Here is a 25,692-nt window from a genome sequence, read left to right on the forward strand (position 1 = left end):
ATTAAATCCTTCACTTCGCTGGCACTCCATAACTTCAACTTCTATTTCTTTAACTTCTGCTTTACTAATCGTCTTTACTATATTACATCTTTCTGCTATTAATCTGTTTATTGTGAAATTTGCCATATCGGGATACCTTTGCCTGTATTTCTCACTGCCTTCTCTATATTAGTTAACTTGACTTTCTCCTTTGCATAAATACTGCACCATGTCAAATCTCTCTCTCTTTCCCATGCCCATATTTATTTTTTATATTTTTCAAATATCTCTAGGTTTTGTTTATATTTTCTCACTTTCTCAGATGCTTCTTTTTCCAAACAGATCAAACTTTCTTGATCGATATACTGTTTTTCAAAAATCTGTTGCATTAATGAAAACAAATTTTACTTGAAGCTTCTGATAGTTTTTCCTGCAGAAGTATTTTTCTTTCCTCTAATTTCTCTCAATCTTTTTGTACATCTTGTGTCTGGAAATTCTGGGCTTTTTACATAACAATACATAATTTCTTTCTTATCCTCAACAGTCCATTCCATTGTCGTTATGGCTCTTCTTTGGCCAATCAATTTTTGTCACTTTTTTTGTGGACTGCTACTTCCTTCTACAATCGGGGGGGGGGGGGGGTTATCCTCCCAGAGCCTGGCCCCATTGTAGGAATGTTTCCGTACTTTGAGGATTCTACACGGTCATTTTTCCAGTCCTGGCACCAGTGTGCCTACCAGGATTGGGCACTTTTTTATCCTGGGTCTTGTGCACCCAGCTTTTATTTTTTGATTTACTTCTGTCCATGGTATATGCTACATAAATACAGTCTATATATCAGGGTCGCCTTGGTGAGATTTTGTGAAAAACAGAGTCCACCTTATGAAGGTACTCACCAAGACTTTATGATAAATTCAATTTCAGCACTACTACTCTCCTTTGCTTGCTGACTTTTCATCTCTCCATCAGGTCCCCCTAACACCTTATCTCTCCATTAGGACACCTATATTGGTGTACGGGCCCACCCAGTGTGATGTCACACCTTAGTACTCCCTGCTTAAAACTTGTACATCTCATTGTGAACCTTTTTTTTTTTTTTTTGTTATGCCCTTGCAATCTGTTAAACGCATGATTTTGCCCTAAGCTGGCCAGAGAAACTCTCCAAAATTCTCCTCTACCTTCTTGAGCTGTCCTTACTTCAGGAGCCTGGAAGGAAAAAAAAGAAGTTATGTAATTCACCATAATGTTATATCTGTGCTGTCCATGATCATTTATCCTTGAGATATGGGTTTGGGTTCGGGTCAGAGCTTGGGAACCAACTTGGCCATTACTACAGCTCATGGAAGCTGAAAACTCTCAAGCTCAACCCTTACCCACAGTTTTCCTTTCCCAGTTACCCCATATCAAGTTTGTAGAATGAGAATCACATAATGATACTAATAACAGAAGTGGTATATGTCCCTTATCCGAACCATCAAAACTTACCGGCAGGGGAAGGAGGGTGGGGAGTCTAGCATAAATGAAAATGGACAGCACAGATGGAACGTTATGGGGAGTACATAACTGTCTTTATCTCTTGATGCCAATTTTCATTTTATCCTTGACATATGGGACAGAGTCCCCAGCTACCCTGGATGGACTTAAGGATATTTCTGAGCACCACAGAACCGAATGTCTCTCTTCCGCTGGAGACCAAATCCAATTTATAAGGAGTAATAAAGGTATGAGGAGTTAACATTTGTGCAGCAGCAACCTGGGCATCTATAGAAGCTCTAGATTGAAAACAATGCTTAAGTAGCAACTGCTCTTGTAGAATAAGCCTTTAAAGGTCCAGGCAAGTTTGCATGCATTTATTATAGATAAAAGAAATGCAATATTTGAGCCATATGGCTAGTGTCACTTTGGTCACCTGTTGGTAAAGTCTTGCAGGTGAAAATGATACAAAGAGTTGGTTGGATTGTCATATATATTTCAGTTCTGTGTAAATAGAAGCACAGCTGTCTGTGAACGTCTAATAAATGCAAGCAATATTCACCTTTGGTAGCAAAATTGGAAAAATACTGGTAAATTAAAGGTCTGATTAATATCAGTCTCTGACACTTAGGCAAAAAGGAAGGACTGGTTCTTAGTGACACTATCTTTGTGAAAAATCATATAAGCAGGTTTACATGATAAGGCTTGTATTTCTGAAATCCTTCTGGCAGAAGTTGTCACAAACTATAGTTTTCCATGATAAAAACTTTCGATGACATTCAGCTGATGGTTCAAAAGGAGATTGAACAATGGTTTGTAACACAAAGTTCAGATTCTAAGGTGGAATAGGAACTTTGCAAGATGGTTTTAGCAACAGCGTTCCTTTTAAGAAGGCTTTGCAAATTTTATGAGAAGCCAGGGAGGAGTCTTTAAATACATTATGGAAATTAGAAATGGCTGCAAATTGACCTTTGATAGAATGGGAAGCACCTGCCTTGAAAAGTGTAGCTAAAAATTCCAGGATTTTATCAATATTGCTGTAATGAGCCATTCCATTTATTAGCATTAAATTTACGGGTAGAGGGCTTAAGACAGGGTAAGAGTATCTGATGTACTGGGGAGGAAAGATAGGGATGCCTGGCTATTAATGGAACTGGAGAAACCAAGCTACCAGCTTGAGGTTTACAATGTTTGGATGGATTAATCCCTCTGGGTGACATAAATGGTCTTGAGCTGGGTACAGAATCCAAGGCTATTGAATCAGATAAGGCCAAAGAAAGGGGAACCATATTTGTCAAGGCCAAGATGGTGCAATGAGGATTACTCTACTCTTCAACCTGATAGCTTTCTGTAGAAATTTTGGGATTAGAGTATATAGAAACAGGGGGAAAGGTATACAGTAGTCCACGGGGGGGGGGGGCAAACATGGAGAAGAGTATCTCTCTGACTCCACCGGATAGGGGATCAGGGCAAAGTAGTTGCAGCACTTGTTTAGGGGAAGTGGCAGCAAGACTGGCCCCATTCTTGTCACTTTTGGACAGAGACCACTCATGAGGCATCTGCTTAGTTTGTCCGCTATCAGACTGGAACTCCCTGGAACGTGTGCTGCTATCAGAAAGCGGTGGAAGAAATCACTCACTGCCACACTCAGCTTCTCAAAAAAGTGGATTGGATTTGGTTCCTTCCTGCTTGTTGATGTACCAAACTACTGATATATTGTCAGTTTCAGTTGCAATAGTTCCTGCAGAAAGAGCAGGCTAAAAGTACTGCCTTTAGCTCCAGTACTTTGATGTGCAAGTTGGCCTCAATGGAGGACCACATGCCTTGGGCAGTCCTGGCCAGATAATCCCCCCACCTCATCTGGAAGGCGTCTGTGGTCACTATGGCTTGGGGCTGTGATGGGACAAAAGGACGGCATAGGAGAAGCCCTTCTAAATGCATTCACCAAGCTAGATAATTTTTGCAATGATTGGTGATCAAAATCAGGTCCGACATGGGTTGCTGTAACATTGACCATTGTGAAACTAGAAATCATTGTAGTATCCCTCATGTGGAATCTTGCAAAGGGAACTAGGGTTATAGTTGCAGACATGGAGCCAAGGGCTTGAAGGACTAGGTGAGCGGTTACTTTTCTGTTGCCGATTATTTTCTATATCAGAACTCTGATTTTCTGCAATTTCACAGAGGGAAGAGAGGCTATGGAAGTTTGAGTATTTAGGACGACTCCTATGAACTCCGAATTCTGAGTTGGGGTTATTTTAAATTTTTTTGCAATTTACAGTTATTCCTAGGAAAGAGCAAATGTGGAGTACATGGTCTCTTGATTCTATCAACTGACTGGTCTGTGCGGTAATGAACCAATCGTCTAGATATGGAAACACTCAATCCCTGCAGTCTCAATTGACCTGCTACTGCTGCCATACACGTGAACACTCGGGAGGCTGTGGGGAGACCAAAAGGCAGAACTCTGAATTGAAAGTGTTTGGCTCCCAGCCGGAAGCGGAGGAATCTTCTGGATCATTTGTCAATCTTTATATGGTAACACGCATCCTGAAGATCTACTGAGCACATCCAATCATCTTTTTCCAATATGGAAGAATGTAGTGTACCGTGACCATCGAGAATTTGGTTTGGCAAACTAATTTGTTCAGTAAACTTGGATCCAAAACTGGTCTCTAGTCCCCTGGCTTCTTTGGCACTAAAAGAATCTTTAGTAAATTTCAGACTCTCTCTGGTCTGGTGGGACTTCTTGGATGACTCTCTTCTAGCAGTTTTTGGATTTCTAGAACTGCTTGCTCCCTCTAACTGGGTGGAACATCTGGTACTTTCTTGCATATGGGAAGAGGAAGGGAAAAGGGAATCATATAACCTCTGGATATAATCCTCTGCACCCAAGTATCTGTTATTTGTAGCCAGGGATTTTGGTGTAGGGGATAAGCATCCCCCCCCCCCCCCGACTGCCTCCAGAGGAAGACAATTGGCCGTCTTCCAGGAGCGCTGGTAGAGTTTACCAGAGAAAATCTCCGAAACACTGATTTTGCAGGCCATCTCTGCTGCGGGGGTGGCGTGTTCCACTGATGTCCCCCCCTCTGCCCCTGGGGGTACTACTATGCATGTCCTGAACAGGCCCTTGGGACTTTTTGAACATTTTTCCATTGCTTCTCTAATTTCTACAGAATGGTCATTGAGGAGTGGAGAACTTATGCCCACCACAGAAATGGTCTTTCCATCTTTCTTGCACCTAGATAAAGTTTCTCTAACCTTTGGACCACACGGGGATCATCCGTCAAAGAGTGCATTCATGAATGAAGACTTAAATGGCACTGCAAAATCACATGGGAGCATTCCAGGCATGTTTTCTATCGGCGGTGCCTGAACCCACTGCTCTAATGGGTCCCTTTCTGCTGCATGAGCGATGAGCCTCATGGACTAACTGGACACAGACCCCAGGGTAACCAAATGGGAAGCCACTTTCTCTTGGACATCATCAGGAAAGGTTCCTGTGAGAGTATTTGATAACTCCTTGACCAGATCTCTCTGAAGTCTGGTGAAGCGTGCCAAGTAATTCAAGGACCTTAAAGCAAAGGTTGATGAAACAGACCCGGCTTCCCAAACCTATCCATTGCCACAGACTCTGTTGGATGGATGGATGGATGGACTCTTCTCAGCCAGTTTCTTTTCTGTGGCTGCCACCATGAACATGGCATCAACAGCTGTCCCCAGAACTGTTTGCCCTTGGGGATGGACTGAATTTTGTCAGGTCTCCTGAGGATAGGGTATAAGGTATCAAGGGTCTTCCATGCCAGCTGAGAGATCAGCTGAATGAGCTCATCAGTGGGTGGAGTCACCCAAGAGGTAGACGATAGAGTGCCAAAAGCCTGCAGGTATACAAACTCCTCGGGAGAAGGATTTTGGGACTTCCAGTCACCTCTCTGCTTTAATATTTCCTGGATGTCTTTCCTGGTAAACAAATAAACAAATAAAATAAATTGTCTCCAAATGAGACATCATCAGGGGTTGACCTTGAGGATCTCACCCCTTCAAAGTCAGTGTCTTTGGTGATCAATTCCTTAGGGAACCCAAGCGTTTCCTCTTGCACTTTTTCTTCTGAGGAACCTTCTCAGTGGGATGATCTGGATAGGTATCAGAAGAAAAGGGATATCTCGTCTAGGAATCTTGTGGTTTTAGCACCTGCTGACCCAGTGCAGGTACTGACTGAATATCTAGGTGGAAGGAAAGAACAGGTATCTGCTCTGAAGTGTAAGATGCCGACTGGCTAACTGCTGCAGTCAAGGCCCTCTCCGTAGCCTTGAAAGCTGGCCCACTAGAAGAGGGAAGGGAGCCCAGAACAGAAAAAGATTACCTCAGAACCGTGGGCACTCCCTGCTTTGAGGAGTTACCTCCCAAGGCTGAAGCCGGAACTGATCTAATCTGAAGCTCCAAGGTGCAGAGAAGGCTCCGAAAAAATAGAACTTGACTCTAGCCCCTCACAGCCGACAGGACAGATGTGGCTCCAGGAAGTCTCTGGTTCCTATCTATATACATCTATATACATCTATCCATCTAATATATATAAAATATGTGTATGTGCGTATATATATATATATATATATATATATATATATATATATATATATATATATATATATATATATATATACACACACACACACACACACATACATACACAAGCCCCCCTGCACCCCATACCCCCTAATTAAATATAACTCCAAAAATGCACTAAAGTGAGGAAAACTGTAAACATACCATTCTGCTCTGTATGGCGATCACCATTTAAACGGTTCGAAGTTTCAAAACTTCAATCTTATGGTCTCGACCATAAGAAAGTCGACATTTTATTTATTTAACATTTGTTAACTGCGAAAGTCAGACTTGGAATGAAGCCAATTTTCAGCAGAGGCCCGGGGGAAAAAAACACTCCAGTTTTGAAACTTGAAGTACACCCATACATATATATATATATATATATATATATATATATACACACACACATATATATATATATATATATATATATATATATATATATATATATATATATACACACACACACACGGTTTACTATCGTAAGGTCAAACTGAACCCCATCGAATGATGGGATCATCGACTAACATCCTCAAAAGCGACAATGTCAATCCAGACACTGCCGAAATACAACTTGACTTCGATCACAGAATGGGCTTTAACATGGGTCAAGATAGGGGCGAGATCCATACTTCGACAATGTTGGGTTCGGCATTGTCTCCGTTCGGCCTCTGGACTTCGACTGAACCTACTTCAACCTTACGATAGTAAACCTATATACACATATATATCACATGCAAACATTTAAATGTATAGTGCAGTATTAATGCTTTATAAGGTCAGGCAGGCAGTAAAACTGAAATGGCTTGTGGTTGCTGTAAAACAATTGGTATTGTCATTTCACATTCACATCTGAATCGCTTTCTGAGGAAATGTTCACTGCTGTAGTTGTTATACATTGCAGTTCGGTTTTATTGTACTGATGGTATTACTTGTGTTTTAACATGTTCATAAAATTTAATTCATTAAGTATTAATCATTTTCATATTGCTAGGCAGAAAGTACAGTTGTGCAAATCCTATATACCAAACAGTTGATGTTTGAATTTCTTGACTGCTGCAGTAACCTATGGGTAGTGTTCTGTTAAGGACAATGCAACAGGTCAACTTGCTGAAGCTCTAACTCCCCTCCCTATTACCCACTCTGGCTGCTGATATTCTGTCCAAAAAGGCTGCAGCAAATCAGCAACCACAGCAAGGTAACTCTTCAGGATGTTACTACTCTAAGAAAGGAAGATTTATCCAGAGCCAAAAATCCAAACCACCACTATAACCAAGTACCCCATCGAAGAGGACAAGTCCCTGGGTAGACTATACTTTAACCTTTCCTGGAATAGTTATACGATGGTTGGGAAAGGCAAATAGCAAAGGACAACCATCTGGATACAGTGTGTTTAGGTACAGGTTGACCTTTCTCAGGACTCAGCACAGAAAACAAACAGCTGTTTATCCTTCCTAAATAACTTGGTTCTGTCAAGGTAGATCCCAAGCTGCCTGTGCACATCCAATGTATACAGAATATGTCCTACCTTGTACTTTGGCTCTAGGAAGAAAACTGAGATTTAAGGTTTGATGCAAAGTACACTCAAACAGCTTTAGGTGTGAACAAATGATTAATGTGTAATATGATGCTCTCCCTGTGGAAAACCAGACAAGAGTTCACACACCATGACCGCTTTCAACTCAAGACACTCAGATGCATAGACAGTACTAGGCCAGCTGCCCTTGTGGACCAATGTGAAGCTTAGCCATAGCTATCAACCTTCCACCTCCAAAATGAAGAACACTGCCACTCATAATGTGGAACAAATGGGCAAAATGTGCAGTCAGCTTAGCATTCACCTACGAGCTCTGAATGTGAATGAAGACATGCTATCCCTCACCACCTAACAGAAGTATTAAAAGCTACAGAATACTGTGTAGGATAGTTATTCAGAGCTTGTCATGCTTGAATGAAGCCAATGTTTTCTAAGGACCTATTCCACCATAAAACAGATTTCAATATATAAGCAGCTGGCAGAACAGAAGCATCATTGAAAAGATATCCACACGGCAAGTAAATTAACAGGACAATTACCCTGATAATAAGCCAACAAAAAAAGAAACGTACTCCAGCACACATTTATAAATGGACTTTATAATATGGACTATAATATTCATGAGTATCACAAGATTCCATGACGATAAATTATACATCTCTCTCCTACTTTCAGTTAATAAAATATTTCCAATAAATTGAAGAGTGGCACATGGCAATTAATGCATCTTTGATGGCATTCTTGGAAGCATATGCAACATGAGCGCATTGTATTTGCACTGTCACAGTGAAAAAAAGTCACTGACCCTTGAGGGTCTGCACTGCATGTATTTTAAAATGTGTTGAGCATTTGTTTCAGAGAATCAGGTCCACTGGTCAATATCTTCATTGGCAACTTCTCCGTGTCCCTTTGTGTAACTGCATTCTATTTATGACACATGCACAGAAAACAGTAGATATTATATTCATCTCTTGTTAGTTTCATATTTTAACGGAAGAAACTACTTCAGCCCTAATTCTACCAGCTGTACCATTACTTTAACAGCAAAGTGCCAAGTACATGTAAAACATCATCTTATTAAAAGATACTTTCTTATAAACTTGTACAACCAATAGGCAGCAGAACAGTGACAAAATCTGGAGTGTCTGCTTCAAATGCAATACTACTTTTTTAATGCTTAGAGGTATAAATAGTGGAAGTCAAAACACTGTATGCTTACTCAACCAATGATGTCCACAGGTATATATTACACTTCAAAATTTAATAAGTTAAAATTCTCCACCTATTTACCTATGCATGTTTTAAGTCTAACACTGTACAGTACACTTTTTCTTCAAGTGCAAATGTCTATTTACCAGAAAGACAAATGCAAGTCTGAACCAAGAGCAAACCTTACTGCTTCATCAGCTGCTAACCTTTACTTCCAGTACAGTCATGAGACGCCACTTTTTTTCCCAACAATTAACTTCCTTAGTGCTTGTATATATACTTGGGAAGTCTGCAATGCCAATAATTTAAAAGCTGGGCTTTAAAGTTGAAATCCAACAGGAACACAATAAATTACTGACATAAGAATCCTTCAGAAATGTCTGTGCTGGAAGAGCATTTTCCCAACAAAGTGGTGCTGTGGTATTAAGACAGTCACATTTCTTGGTGATGTAGCGTGAAACAAGATATTGTCAAACAATGAGAGACCAAAAGTAACTTTCACATAGAAAACCCAAAAGGTGGCTGAGTGTATCCAGGTGCTGTATATCCATATGGAAAACCAGACTGTGGTGGGACTGCATTAGGGACAGGGCTGGGACCTGCTGTTAACATCAGCTGCTGACCTAAAATAAAAAAAAATAATTAAAAAACTAAGTAATGTAATAGTCCAACAAGATTCATGACATGTTCTTCGGCTATGTATCAGAACACAGGCATACCAATGCAGGAAATTTGGAACCATATAATCTTAGGACAATCAGAAACTTGTGAATAAAAATTCATACTTAGCTTGGTAGACACGCATTAAAATGAAGCAAGAAATAAAATGAGGACTTATCTTTAATTACAGAGTCATATTTCTGAATTTTGGACATTTGTACAACAGGAACTATATAACTACACAAGGAAACTCATCAGAAACTGCTGACTATTATATTTTATGTGATGATTCATTTAACTCTGGTAACTGCATCCTTAGACATGCACCTTTGAAATGACTTTTTTTTTCCAATCAATGTAGAGTGTCTTTCAGGAACTATGACAGACTGATCACCATAATATGTACTGCAATAACTACACAAGGTATCAATGTGCATTAAATTATACAATAAAGTAGAAACTAGTTAATAACTATAAAGTACATGGATGCTGGAAAAATGAAATGACAATATGGACTGGTTACTAACACAGAGAAACACAACTTCAAATTTATTCAAGTGGCTGTAACCAAGTGTTTTACACAAGATGAAACAAGATTAGAACAATAAAGAACAAGGTGGGCATCTACCACAGCACTATCATTCACAAGCAGAGCAATGGATACATCTCTGAAATCTTTCTGGAAGGCTTGAAGAAACATACAAACAAGGTATAATTTGCTCAATTAACTTCATTATTTCTGAAAGAGGAATAAAAGATAGTGACTGAGATGTAGTGTACTGGCAACATCCATGAAAAGAAAGTTCTACTTCAATGTCATTAATCCATTATCAATTCTGAACAAAAGTACAGTAGTATAGACAAGATGATGTGGTTCTCCCCTATGCAATGGCAGCCCTCAAGTTATTAGTATTTACTGACAATTAAGGTCAAATATAAATGCCTACACAAATCATACACTTGCAGGAAGGGAAAAAAAAAAAAACAAAGAAAATGTTTTTCCAGTGACAGGACTATTACACCAGTTATACAAGTAATTTTTGTAAAGTCAGATGCAGTTTCTACAAATAAAGCAAATGATGTGCCCACAAAAGGGCAGTGTCAGATTGAATCTACTTGAACAACAAGCTAAGTGCCATTTGTCGAGTCTGCACAAATTATGACAAAGATGCAGAACAAAGCTTCTGAATAAATCTCCTTCACACACAGATACATCTATAATTAAATCCTTAAAATATTAAAGTTTTGCAATTATCAAAATTATAGATCATGATGATTTCATGTCCATCCTCCTCAATTAGGCCATAGCTCAGGCTCAGGTCACCTTGGTACTGAGACTACCCAGATCCTCTTCCTCCAATCCTACAATGCCCGCTTTCAGACAGTACATGGTTACAAGTTCATGACACTATACAAAAGTTCAGAGGCATGACACATTTATTAACATGCAGTATTTTAGTACACATATACATTCAATATGTTAAGGTGCACCTGAAATAGAGACTGAAGATGGGTATTTTGTGCTTGCATTTTGACATGGTGAGTAACCAGATCTGACATATGGATACATTAGGAATGATTGATTATATGCCCTTTTTACCCAGGGGTGACACAGAATAGCCAGATGTTCATGAGGTGGACTTTCAGGAGTTTTTTTAAATTCTGTAGTGGAGTGATTGGATGTTAGATGGCCAGGTAGGGTATTCCAGAGCTTGGAAATAGAGTTGCTAGAGCGAGATTTCCCTGCCTCATTAAGTTTGACTTTTAGGAGGTTTTGGTTGCTAGATCTCAAGGTGCTTGTTGTGGTATGAGATTTTGGAGAACTGGGATTTTGTCATAGTAGTAGTATAACTTGTGTGCTAGTGACGACTGAGTTGAAGTAGCCAAGGAAGCTCCAACCAGTTTAGCTTTTTGAGAGAATCACAGTGATGTGTTCTGTATGAGGATTCAGTAGCAAATCTCACTATAACAGGATTCTAATTTGTTTAGGTCGGTTTTACGAAGGTTAAAGTTGGGTAGACAGATGTGTCCTTGCTATTGTGGTTTTAGAGTGCTTTGAGAGAAATTGCTTGTTGCGATAGAGCAGTCCTAGTTTTTTGTGAACTTTCTTGATAGTTTGGGCAATGTGCAAATCAAATCTTAGGTGGTTGTCTATTTCAAAGCCAAAAAGTTAGGTGTGGGTGGTTGGGGTGATTACAGTTTTGTTATTGGAGATGATAGAAAATTTATCAGTTGGAGGAGGGGATCTATATGGGCTGACAGAGTAATTTAGTTTTATTTGGGTTAAGAATAAGCTGGTGGTTAGTGAGCCAGGACTCGGCTAGTGAAAAGCAAGCTTGTGTTTGGGAGTGGAGGTCATCTAGTGTGTGGGGGAGGCAGATATGATGGTGGTGTCGCCTGTGTATTGAATAACCGAGGCACTGGGTGTGGAGGATGAAAGTTGACTGGTGAATACAGAGAAAAGCAAAGGGCCTAGGATGGAGCCTTCAGGGACTCCTAAGGATACTGGCAGTAGGGAGGATAGTTGATTCTGCCATTTTACTGCCTGTTGATGATCTGATAGGTAGTTTTTAAACCAGGTAATACAGGAGATGCTCAGGTTTAGTGTAGTGTGTGTATTGAGGAGTTTATTGCGGTTTACCAAGTCGAAAGCTTTAAATAGGCCTAAAAACATGGCTGAAAAGTTTTCCATTATTTACATGGTGGTTAATGGTATTAGTGAAGGAGATGAGTGCGGTGGTAGTGCTATGGAAGGGTCTGAAGCTGCACTGATTTTTAAATAGCACAGTGTTTTTTTGAAGGTAATCCATGAGCTGTGTGTGTATGACTCCTCCTAGTATGTCTGACAAGGGAGATAAAACAGCAATATGGCGATATTTATTGATTTCTAAGGAGTTGCCTCCTTTGTGTAGTGGTATGACATGGGAGGTTTTCCATATAGTGGGAAATTTATACTCTGAAATAGATCTATTAATAAGTATTGCAACACGACAGCTATAGCTACTGCAGCTATCCGGAGGTATTCTGCTGGTAGATTATCAGCAGCCAGTGCGGTTGGTTTAAGTTTCTGGAGGAGTTTTAGAATGGTTTTGATAAGCACTGGCTGAAAGCTAAAGTGGGTGATATTATCTTGCGTTTTAGTGCTAGTTTGTGCAGTTGTTAGGGTAGGGTAACTGTTATTAATTTGGTTATTGGCTAGGGCCTGGATTGTTTCGGTAAAGTATTTGTTAAACTGAGTGGGGATATTGTCTTGGTTGTTTCCTGTTATAGGTGTAGGTGTAGCAGTTTTCCCTGGTTGCAGTATAGAGCTTATTACAGCCCAGAATCTTTGAGGATTTTTAGGCTGCTTTTCCTGTAAATTTTGGTAATAGCTGATTTTGTCTACTTTAATGAGCTTTTTGGTCTTTGTTACAAAGTTCTAAGTAGTTCTGTTTTGCTGCTTGGGTTTTGTTTTTGTGGAATTGCACCCGTGCTCTATCCCTTTCTTTCAGAAAAGTTCTGGTACATTTAGTAAGCCAGGGGGCATAGTTAGCTTTTATTCTAGTAGTTCTAGAGGGAGCATGATGGCTTAAGATTTGTAAGATTAGAGGAGTTACCAGAAAATTCAGGAATGTGAAGCCACCAGCAAAGGTACAACTTGCAGAGCTTTGACATCTGGTCAGAGAACACTGCGGGTTTGATTCCATACTGAGTTCTCATAGTAAAAGTAATACCACCACGAGACAACATGTATGAAGAACCAAATATCTGCCACTAAGCCTCGAGTTTTCAGATAAAAACTTAGGGAGACAATATGTGGAGACTGGAAGAGTGATACTGTTCTCTGCAAGGAGGAATCTTTCCTGAGGGGCTTACCTTGCAAGCCAGAGTAGCCAGAAAACATCTATGAACACTATAGTCCGATATTGCCAACTATGACTTTGGTGTTTACCATATGCCCAGGCACTGGAATATCTGAAGTAAGGATGTTCTTGATTATCAGAATTTTCTACAGAGACACAGCAGCTGAAACCTGGCTCTCTGGGTAGGGAAGATCTTGGCTCCATATAATTTCTGGTGTACTGCCCACCACGGTCATATATCTGGTGGTTTGGTGCGGGTAAGCTCAAACAAGTATGCCCAAAATCAAAAGTAACTGGCTGAATAAAAACCTTGAGTTGACTAGTCTGACACACAGGTAAGCATCTTGGAAACAAGCAAGTGCATCCAATTTCCCCTGGAAAAGCAAAGACAACTAGTCTGCACCCCCACCATTGAGAATGTCATCTTGGGAAAATTTCATTTAGGGGCTTGCTGCTTGGGTCTGGGATTGGCTTTGGGTCTGTTTTTTTTGTGGAACCAAAAAGAATCTGGAATAACATCCCAACCATCTTGACTAGTTGGATCTCTAGAATGGTACACTTTACTCTCAGGTGTTACACCTAGTTTTGCTGACCTTTCTTTTTTCTCAAGCAATTTTATTTCATCAAGCATAGCAATAATTATGATTATATTTCAACAAAAATGAATAAATAGGATATTATATACAATATTTACAAATGGCCCAGAAATCAGAGACAGCAGTCAGTACAAAGGATATATTTTCACATTTCAAAATAATTCTTTGTCTCTTTAATCTCTTGTGGTAGAGATTGTGTCCATTTTTATCATTTCAATAAGTGAAAGAATTTTATTCCAGAGGTTATTTGTCCAAGTTTTGAAAGGAATCCGTAGTTCCTTAACTTTTATCTCCATTAACGCAGTTTCTTTCAATAAGGACAAGTCGTCGTCAATGGTGGGTTCAGAAGAGGATTTTCATTTCCTTGTGATGCACTTCCTAGCTAAAGCTAAGCATAGTCCACAGAAGATAATGATCCTTTTTATTCATATATGTCTCATTGACAATAAGATTACTTTGTTAAAACAAATGTATCAGTGTAAATGGCTTGAAAAAACTTAATTTCATCCCAGTACTTTTTATTATTACAATCATAGAAAATGTGTAACCAATCTGCTTCACAGCTTAAAGAACATCTCCAGCAAATAAAGTTTTGTGAAGAGTTAAATTTGGCTATTTTGCTGGGAGTATAAAAAGCTCTATGCAAGTATTTCCATGTAAAAATCTTCCAGGTTTGTACATTGGAAGTTAACTTGATGGAGTATAGTAAATTGGTTTACATTCAGTTGATAGGTTTACTGATAAATCTTTTGTTATAAAATTAATAATTCGGATTAGGTTTAATCTTATAAGCTATTAGAATTTTATATAATTTTGAAATTGAATTTGTCCAATTATAACTATTATACATTGCTTCATATAGGTGATTTATGAATTTAGGCTTGGCTTTAAAGGATGAATTATTAATTCTGCACAGATCTTCAGCATAAAATAGGATACTTTGAAGGTCTAGCCAGTCTACATTTGTTATATCAAATATACTTATGATTTGATGACTGTCTAGAACTTTGTGGTCTTTTATACAATGCTGCCAGCAAATTAAGTTCTTTAAATTCCAATTAATGAGTGCATTCTTATGGATTTTATTTATGAAATTGTTTGCAGTATTGAAGGGCATTAACAGCTCAAGCCATAGTTTTATATCAACATTGGTGTTTATAAAACTTCTAAATAAATTATAGATATAATTTATGTAATTTAAATTAGTAGGTTTTGGTATGTTATATTGGAAATTAACACACGTGCCAAAGTTTATTGTTTTGACCATTCAGTGATAAATTTCTAGCTAATTTATTTTCATTTAAAAAAGACAGTAGTGTGTAAAGTCTTCCAAGCAGAAGAAAAATGTGGATTCATCCAGTTTAAAACTATTTTGAAAATGGAAGCTTTAATGCAAATCTCTAGATCTGGAAAGTGAACTCCTTCCAATTCCCAGGGTCTAATGTAATGAGAAAAACTATTCTATTCCTTTTTGGAAACCAAAGGAAGTTTAAGAGAGTTTTAATTATCTGTCTTAAAAATTTTTTATTTGTAATCATGGGAATGGCTTGGGCTATATCACTTATTTTTGGGAATAATACAATTTTTATTAATTGCAATCTATCTTCTAATTTTACATACAATTTATTCTAATTTTCTATTTGTGCTTTTACAGCATTTAAATTTTTATTACAGTTTAAGGTCAGGGTAGTATTAATGTTTTCAGATATAATAATCCCTAGATATTCCAAAAAAGAAACCCTTCTGCCAATTATATGATTTGTATTTAAATGGAAATCATTTTTGCCGACCTTTCTTGACAAGGTGGCATGGAAAACGAAAAGAGTGGGGTGATGTTAGAAGAGGAATGGGATTTTTGAAGTCCCTGGATATGTCTCTTATCCAGCTTTTCTGCATGATGGCCATCCATACAGGCAGATGGACAGGACAAGAACCCCCCCTCAACTACCTCCATTTGGGGACAGCTGGGCAAGTCTTAAGCATCTCCACTGGCCGGCTGGCCTTCGAGAGAAGGAATCCATAAAAGCTCTGGTTCTGTTGTGAATCATGACCTCAAGAAGGGTGCCCCATTTTGGAATGAATGGCTGCCACCCTGTTTTTTTCCAGGCTGCTAGCACCTCTCCCTCCTGTTGGCCTCATTTGAACTTCAACTGCTTGGAACATTTCTGATTTCTCTCAAAAGATGCTATGGCACATGGATAAGAATTTCAACAGAAACATCAAGATTTCACCATCCAGTTCACTTTTAGTTTCTCTTTCATTTGAGGAATGAAGAGAAAAGTACTGCTGAAATGGACTTTGAAAAATGATACCTGAAAACTCTTGCCAAAGAGAGTTGAGAAAAAAAGAGGCATGGTAACAAATCAATGTCTGTGCTTTGCCACTTGCTGTGCTATTCACAGCACTGTATGCAAGATGAACGGAAATGGTTGAAATAAAATCATTACCACTCAGGACACCAATCTGCTCCTGTATTCATTTTCTACTACCGAGTCAATAAGCAGGGTAATAGACTATGCATCTTTGCCCTTGCTTAGCCAGAATATTTTATGTGGTTTATTAAATATGGGGGATATCACATTAGGGTTTTTCCCAAGTCTTTTGCATGATGACGGCCAACATTTCATTGGTTGGAGGCATCATCTGAGAGGATAGGAGAGCTGTCTTGGCCTTCTTTGGGATATTAATAGCTAACGGAGCTCTTGGGACCATCTCCTTTTCTTACTCGGCTCCTCACATGAGAAATTTGATCCACCCCCATCCTCAATGTCTGGAGTTTTAAATCAAAGCACATTACACCTTGCACCTATGCTTACCTCCTTTAGTATGGAAACATTGAGAAAATAGGAGGGTGAGACAGAACCAGACCTACTGGGAAAATCTTGCCTTTAACCATCTGTATGTCTGCCCTGACAAGAAGGAAGGGAGGCTCCAAACACAGAGCTGGGCCTTGGGTGGTGGATAGCAGAGTGACAGGGACCCAAGGCATATGCACCTGTGGGGGAAATACTCACAGAAATCTGGTCTGAAATGTTCTTGTCTGCCCCACAAACATCAATGGTGAAGGTGTGGCCAGTGAAAGGGGCTTCAACATAAAGGGAAAAAGTTTCTATGACATCAAAAAGTTCTCTGCGGCTGACCTGACAGACTCCTATCTCCTCAACACTGAGGACACAAATGTGGATGACAACGAGGTGTGGAACAGTGCAAAGGACAGCAACACTGATACCAATAAACTCTTGACAAAAAAAACTCAGTGTCAAAGGAAGATATGGAGCCACAAGAAGCAGCACCAAAACCACCAGTGCAGATGGAACAATCGGTATAGAATCAATCTGTGGTCCCATAATGTCAACTGCGCTGAGGTACTGAATGTCAATTATGCCAAAATATGACAGCGATCAACCAACCTCAAAGAATCTGCATTAAGATATGGACTGATAAAGAGGCTGCAAAGAAAGATCCCTATTCACTGAAACAGATGAGGAAAGGGACTATACTCACCTTAACTTGTGCCTGGATCAATGCCAGAGTATTTTTTTTGTGTGTGGTCAAATACCACTAAGTCTGGCTCGTGTGGGGGGAAACAGATGACAGCCAAGTGTGGCCAGGGTGATTAGTGCTCCTACCTAACTCCATGTCAGATAAAGAAGAAATTGTCCTGGCTCCTCAGCTTATGTCTTGGTTTACCAGCAGAACAAAAAATCTTAGTCATCTTACTAGTATCCAAACACCTATTTTTCTTACTCCTAGCTTTCACAAAAGGATCAAACACTAACAGAAGACTATCCATTCTCCTGCCTAGGGTACTTGGGTGACACCAGGATAACTTTTTGAGGCTCTACTCCTAGACTCTTCCTTTCTCTTAGACATATGCCTTTATCCCTGGGGCTTTTGGACACAAAAGAAGACTGGCCCTCATCTTCCAACTTGATAGTGAAAAGCGCTGTCCAAGCTTACTTATTCATCTGATCCTCAAAAGTACACATATCACAACATTTACAAACTTTGCACACCTGCTTGAGGTGTTGGCTGCCCAAACAAACCGCCTACAATATGCATCCATCTGCAGCAGGTATCTTATAAGAACATCTATTCCGTTTTTAAAAACCTGAATGGGAATTCATAGTTACACTTAGCACCAATACACATCTATACCAATGCTTCAAAAAGAAGGCTGCAGCACACACCAGGCACCAAAAGCCTACATAAAAATGCCAACATTTCCATTATCCAAAAAAAAAAACGACAACCACAGAAGATTGCCAACTGTAAAGGGAAATGCTTAAAGGGCATAGCAAAAAATGCGTCTTGCGCAGTGACAGTAGAGGACGAAGAACTTTGTGAACTTGAAAGGAAAAAAGGAATGTTACTGGTCAGAAAAATCACAAAAGGCTGAAAATATAGATCATGAAGACTTACAAAGTGGCTGTACACAGAAGAATGGGTTGATTAGAGCTATTCCAGGGTAGAAACAGAAACTGTTAAAAAGGCTGGTAAAAGTTATCAATCTGGGTAAAATTCATTAATTGATTAGTAATTACACTTCCTGAATGGCAGCAAAGATGACATTTGAAGAAAGTGAAAAGCAATCAGAAAAAAAAAAAAGTTTCTTACTGGGAATAACATTACAGTTCAGCAAAGGGCAGTTTAAGTATCAACTTTAGTAGAGAAGATGGTGTCCAGTAATTTAGAAGAAAAATAAATCAAATGCAATTACAGGAGTTCAAAATACGTGGCAGAGAGGAAGAGTATATAAAATCAAACATCAAAAGCATAGAAAAAACAGAAGCTTTAAGTAGATATTCTAATGAGTTGATAAAACTGTATAAATCGATGGCTGAAATGAAGGAAAGACTAGCTAACCACAAGGCTTCTTAAAAAAAGAGCCATTAAAAAAAATAAAGTTAAAAGACAGTGCACACAGAGAAAAAATACAAGTTTTGCTATACCTGAGAAACTGGAAGGAAGAGACTGCATTAATTTTGCGAAAATACAAACTGGATTGGTGCTCCACAGAGATTTGTGAACTTAGAGGGCACACTGTGAGCATGCTCCAAATATGGCCATAAGAGAGCAGCAAAGAACAATATTAGTAAAGATGCAATTATACTGGCAGAACTCCTTACGGAACTGTTGCAGAAAGGAAAAGAATTAACGTTTAGGGACACCAGAGTGTTTGCGGAAAAGGATTACTCAATGTACATCAGGGAGAAAAGCAAGTTTATCTTGGCAACTGGGATGTGGAGGCATATTTATATCCAACCAACTTCCGCATTTTTTGCAGGAGGATCATACACAATTTTGGATGCAGAAGCAGCTAAGGAGGAAATAAAAGTGCGGTCAACAAAAAGTGATCCAGTAAGCTGAAGGGGACTCTACTTTTCAATCTACTGAGAACAACAAAGCCCAGATACACTTTGCCAGTGAAACCTTTTCCTTTGTTCCAATAAAAAAAAAATTCTTAAACAATATAGAAAACAAAGCGCCGGAACGGATTAGAAGAACCAGGAGTATTCTAGATTTGAAGCAAAGTCCAGCGATGGGAGATTGAGATTATCAGGAAGATGACCAGCACGAATATGAAATTAGTGAACAAATGGGAAAACTGTAAAGCATCAAATTCCATTCAATGTAGTTTAGACAAGTAAACGTTTTGTTTTGCAAGAAAATGACTAAAGACTGAATTGTTTGCTGAAAGTGTTAAAATTGACAGGAGAACCATAAAGGATAAACCACACTGTCATTAATGTTTAGAAGGATATCAGAGAGTCTGAAATAGTAACTAAGTGAATCCGTTTTCTTCTACCAATTAATACTTGTATTTAAAAAAAATAATGAAATATATATGTTATACTGTAAAGTAGTTCTGAACAGTATGCAGTCAGAATACAAGGTTGTGGGAGTTTTATAAGTGATTTAAGTATATACTGGTATTTAAGCCCTAATGGAGAGGATTTCTGTCTATACACAGTGAGCAGAGTGGAGGAGGGGCATTGACTACAACTCTGATCTGAGATGCATAACAATAAGTATCCCATTTTTTTTGGCTTATTTATACTGGTTATTGCTTCTAGCAATGTATGTATGTGTATATATATATATATATATATATATATATATATATATATATATATATATATATATATATATATATATATATATATATATATATATATATATATCTAGCACTTTTTATTGCCTGCTGCATACGTTTTAGGGTATTTTATTGCTATTAACTAATCTGCATGGGTAACCGATTTGCTTGCAGTTAAAAGCATTCTGTAGAGTCTCCTTGCTCCTTTATCTGTGTAAGGACTTTCATTTTGTGGCTCACTGCTGTGATAAAGATTTCTGTAGTATTTACTGTCTAAAAGAGTGTAGGCTAATAGCTTTAGTATTGTTCTGCACCCTCTCTCGCTGTTGGTGTCTTGTTGTTTTACTTGGTGGCTTTGCAGTTGCCCGCCCCTACTGTAAATTTGATCTGGGACTCACTAGCTCATTATACCTAATACAGAGAGCACATCTGACGATGCTAACCCACTTAGTTTCTTTCCTTCTGTTCCTTCTTTCTCTCTTTCTTTAAAAAAAAAAATGCCTGAAATTCCTTGTGTTCTGACTGTGCTTCTCAAACATTTTGGAAATGTAGAGTATATCTTAGTGCATTTATTAAAACTGCATTTGCCTTAATATTGCTACAACTCAAGTGCTCTAGGTTGCACTGCATCTGAATTAAGTGTGTTTTAGCTGCTTTTCTGTATATACAGACTTCTCTGTATATGTAGACTAGCTACTTATTCTACTGTATTACTGCCTCTCAAATCATTTTTCAGTTATGCATTTACCTTGCTTCATTTAAAAAGTTTTAAATTGCTAATTTTGTAGAGTTTTAATTGCATTTACTGTTTAGGGCTACACACTCAAGTGCATTAGCCTTTTCTATGGGGCTACGGTTAAACTATTCCAGGTGCCAGAAAGTCTACTCTTCAACTTTTCCCTTAGAACTAGCTGGTTTCTCAGTAGTAGCACTAAAATCTGAACCCCTGTGACTAGCACTTGCTCTAGAACCTGCTGGAAAGCACTAGGAAGCCTTAAACTGATATAAGCACTCAACTCTCCTTGGCAATAGGAGAAATTAATCGTAGGCACTATACAGCCATTAATTGCAAAGTACCTTGCAAAGGTAAGGGAAAACAGCTCTTGTACTTTACAAAAAAAGCACCTAACAGGCATGTCCAAGGGTCAGCTTCCGGTGATTTCTCCTGTCCTCCTGGTGAACCTGGGCATACTGGGGAAATGCAGTAACTGCCTTGTACACAAACAACCCTCTCCTCCTACCACCCAACACTACAACCTGTGAGAGATGCACTTACATAGCTAAACTGGAAGCAAAGCTCTTTCCAGCCAAGATTGTGCTAGACAGTCAAGAGAAGGTTAACACCTGCACTACATCTCAAGCAACACACAGCCCTTCAAAATCCAAACCATCAACACCCACACATAACAACACAAAACCCACATATGCGGAGGCCTTCAACATTAACCTTCCCAAGCAACAAGGACCTCCGAAGCTGAAATGCAAACAAACACCAGTCATAACCAAAGTGACACACAGCTCACACCAGTGTGCCACCCAACAACAGCCCCTAAGGCAAGACAATGTAACCAACACTTTAGTTATAGGTGACTATAGTCAGGCACACTGATGTCCCACTCACCAGAAAATTATCGTCAGCTGCTGTCGGGTGCCAAGATCCACCACATAACGCATGCACTCAAGTCACTCCACAACAAGTACAAATACGACTCTGTTATTGTCCATGTTGGAGTGAATAACTTGAGACGTACCTCCCTGGACTGCATGAAGACAGACATGGAAGAGCTCTCAGATCACGTGGCCCAGGCAGGTATGACCCTAGCCCTGAGTAGTATCCTGCATTCGCCCAGAATGATACCACAGTATAAGGATAAAATGACTGACTTCAACAATTGGCTAAGCTTCTGGTGTCATTCAAAGGGGATCCCAGTATCTGTCTGCCTGGGAAGACATGATTGACAAACCAAAATGCTTTGCCAAAGATGGCCTGCACCTGTCACCCCTGGGATTCAGGTTACTGGCTAAAGCTAGTCACCCCTATAGTGCCTTCTTTTAGGCAAGGTTCAAAGGACAAAACCACCACTGTAACAGATACAAGCATGCAAAATCTGAAGGTAATGCTACTCAGAACATCAATATCTGTGCAGTAACTGAGACCTGGTTCAAGGCTCCAGAGAGCACTCAGCAATACCAGGCAACAACTCTTACCACACTTTTCGGCCACTAAACCAAGGCCGAAACACTAAAGGTGGAGGAGTGTCCATATTCACCAAGGATATTCACACCTCCAGGCTAGTTGCCCAACACAATGCATCTGAAATTCTCCCCCACCGTGCCCCAAGATTTTCACTATACCTTTCTAAATGCTCTGGAAAATATTAAGATACAACCAAACACCCTAATACTGGGTGATTTCAACTACACTGCCATTAACTGGGAAAACTACACGGGTACCAACACCTTTTCCCAACGGTTCTTGGCATTCATAAATTCCAACGCCCTGGATCAACTAATCCATTGTCCCACCACAGGCCCCAATATCCTAGACCTGGTCATTACCAACATGGGAGATAGATGCTCCACACCAGTGGTCACCCCCCACTGGTCAGGTCTGACCATAAGCAAATCACTCGACATCCACATCTTAACACCCACCCCACCCCCATTAAGGAAACCTCCGTAAAAAAATTCTCCAAAGCCAACTTCATGCTACTCAAGTCAGAAGTGACAAACCTCATGACACCCATGCAGACGGGATCTGAAAGTTTGACTGCTGAATCCTACACTAAGGCCCTATACGAGCACATCCACTCATGCAAGAATCGTGCCATCCCAAATAGAACTAAGACACGGTCTACCAAAAAAAGGAAACCAATTTGGTGGTCCCCTTCCATAAACAAACTATACAACAGAAGGACAAAACTGTTGCAGAAAAGAGGAAAATCCCAGGATGCGAAAAACTCCCTTACCAGCCTCTGTAAGAAGCTGAGATCCCTCAAAATCCTCCAAAGCTAGTTATGAAAATAAAATTGCCAAAGATTCCAAAGACAACCACAAGGCATTGTATAGTTATGTCAAGAATTTAAATGGCAATGCTCAGATCTGCTCTGAGCTACAACAGAATAGCATTAAATATACTGATCCCAAGGATATTGCCAATATCCTGGCAGATAGATTTAGTGCCAACTTCACCCCCCTCTCACCCCCTAAAGAGCTCATCTCAATACCAAAAGATTGCCAAATTCCAGTAATCATGGCCACACAGGAAGAAACCACACTCCTGAAAACTAAGAATACAGCATCCATGGGACCAGATGACATCCCAGGCTGTATACTACAAAATGAACTGGCACCTCACCTAAGTGTCCATAGCGTCACCTCAGGCTTCATGCCCACTGAGCGGCGCACAGCTGCAGTTATCCCACTCCACAAGGGGGGGGGGGATCCACCTTGTATCCCGGGAACTACCATCCCATCAATCTGACGAGTCTAATCTGCAAAGGCATAGAATGCATTATCATGGAAATTATAAAGAAAGACATTGGCAACCTTCAAACACTGGACCCCACCCAGTTTGGGTTCGTGAAGGGCCGATCTGGTCTCCCGAACCTGACTGACTGACTTTGAATCAGTCTCCAGAGCTGTGGACAAGGGTAAGGCAGTCCACACAGTCTATATGGACCCCAAGGCCTTCAACACCATACCCCACTCTGGAATCATAGATAAACTTACTAAGCTGGGCATAAATCCCTACGTCACCCGATGGGTTGCCAACTGGCTTACTGACAGAACCCAGACTGTAAAAGTAGCAGACTCCAAATCCAGCTCCAGACAAGTGGAGTACCTTGGGGTTCAGTCCTGGGACCGCTCTTGTTTGGCATCTACTTCTCTGAAGTACAGGCCAACAATAACGGACAATGGCTAACAAAGCTCACAGATGACTGCAAACGAGGAGCCATTATTGAATCCCCAAATGATGTAGATGTTCTACAAAAGGGCCTTACAAAAACAGATGCTTGGTGCCAGAGCCATGGGCTCACGCTTAATGCCAAGAAATGTATAGTTATCCCCTTTGGGAAAAAATATGTACCCATGAATTACCACATAGGTGGCAGTACACTAAACACCGAAAGTGTGATGAGAGACTTAGGGACACAGGTGGACGATAACCACATCGCCACAACAGTCAGGAAATACTTCTTTGTGGCACACCTCATCACCAAGGGCTTTTCATCCAGAAAAAAGGAGGTCATTGTCTCACTGTACTCATCCCTCATTAGACCCATTATACAGTACAACACCCTGTTTGGTATGTACCTCACCAGAGATCTGCAATAGCTGGAAAGGCCGCAAAAATACCTCACTAAAAGAATCACAAGCCTAAAGCAGATGCCCTACGCTGTCCATCTAAAAATACTCCAGCTATACTCTGTGGCATATCGTCTACTCAGAGGTGACCTCTGCTTAACATACAAGGCCATGTCAAACCGTGAGGTGTTGGACATGCTCCAATTAAAGAAATTCCAATCCCTCAGAGCCACACGCTCCAGGGATCTAAACCTTATCACAATGAACAAAACATGCTGGAGGGATAGGCACCTGACCCAGAGACTCCACATACTCTGGAATAGACTGCCCATACATGTTAAGCAGAGTAAAAACTGAAGAAAAACGGCTGCGGGTAAGACCAGGGTGTAAAAAATAAGTAATATTATAAACACAATGCACCAAGGTGATACACAATAACGTTTAATGAAAGTAAAAACAGATGAAAAAAGGTGAGCGCTTTCGCAACAGTGCTTGCTTCATCAGACAAAACTAAAATGCATTTCAGTGCTTAAATAGGTATAAAAATAGCCAATTATCACATCAATTGTAGTTAATTAATGATGTCATGCTTCAAATACTTTTAAAGAGGCAACTACACAGCATATACCTCTATTAAAATCACACAATAAGAAATGCAATAAAACATGCAAAACTGTAAGAAAGTGCGTAAAGAATATACATAAATATAAGTAAATGCATAAAATATATACATCCATCTAAAAAAGAACATATAAATCCTTTACATGGGCTATATTGACTGTCAATGTTTAAGGCGTCTAGCTTTTAAAAAAGGAATCAAGGAGGTAGCGCCATTAAGACCTAGATATCTTTCAGCATTAAGTTTTAGTATCCATTTCTGTTCATGGCTCTCTGTGACATTTTCTATGTCTCCTCCTCTCAGACTTCTATAAATATGTTGCAGAACAAAAAATTTGAGAGAGTGAGAAGAATCTGTACACATAACATTATTGGCAAGTGCATTAGATTGCTTATTGTTTCTGATGTCATGAATGTGCTCTAAAATTCTGTCTTTAACAGTTAATAAATGTTTTACTAATAATAAGATTCAATTGATTTGTAGCCTATTAGAAATGATCTTAGAAAACAATATTGTCATGTTCCAAGATCAGTTTTTTCTGCAAAAGGTTGGCGTAGCCATGGGGACTCCCATCTGCCAACAGCTACGCCAACCTAGCCTTGGTTTGTTGGGAAGAGGTAAATATCCTTTCTGATAAGGATCCCTTTCTAGGACAAGTACTTTGGTATGCACGTTTTGTAGACGATGTCTTTATGTTGTGGAAGGGCAATGGCTTGGATTTTGCACTATTTTTACAATATTTACATACTACAACTGATTGTTTGAGA

General features: G+C 39.5%; 1 protein-coding gene across 5 annotated transcripts in view; it reads right to left on the bottom strand.

The window, feature by feature from the left end:
- Positions 1-8,173: 8,173 nt before the first annotated feature.
- Positions 8,174-25,692, bottom strand: part of LOC122799579 (clathrin heavy chain 1-like) — a 1,937,764-nt gene continuing 1,920,245 nt past the window's right edge. For all 5 annotated transcript variants that reach the window (XM_044068726.1, XM_044068727.1, XM_044068725.1 and 2 more), the window contains one exon: positions 8,174-9,426. In XM_044068726.1, coding sequence (XP_043924661.1) covers positions 9,302-9,426 — 125 coding nt within the window. In that variant the 3' untranslated portion in view covers positions 8,174-9,301. The remainder of the gene's footprint in view (positions 9,427-25,692) is intronic.

The sequence above is a fragment of the Protopterus annectens genome, chromosome 4.part0 (genome assembly GCF_019279795.1).
Source record: "Protopterus annectens isolate FY-2018-M chromosome 4.part0, PAN1.0, whole genome shotgun sequence".
Classification (NCBI taxonomy): Eukaryota; Metazoa; Chordata; order Ceratodontiformes; family Protopteridae; genus Protopterus; species Protopterus annectens.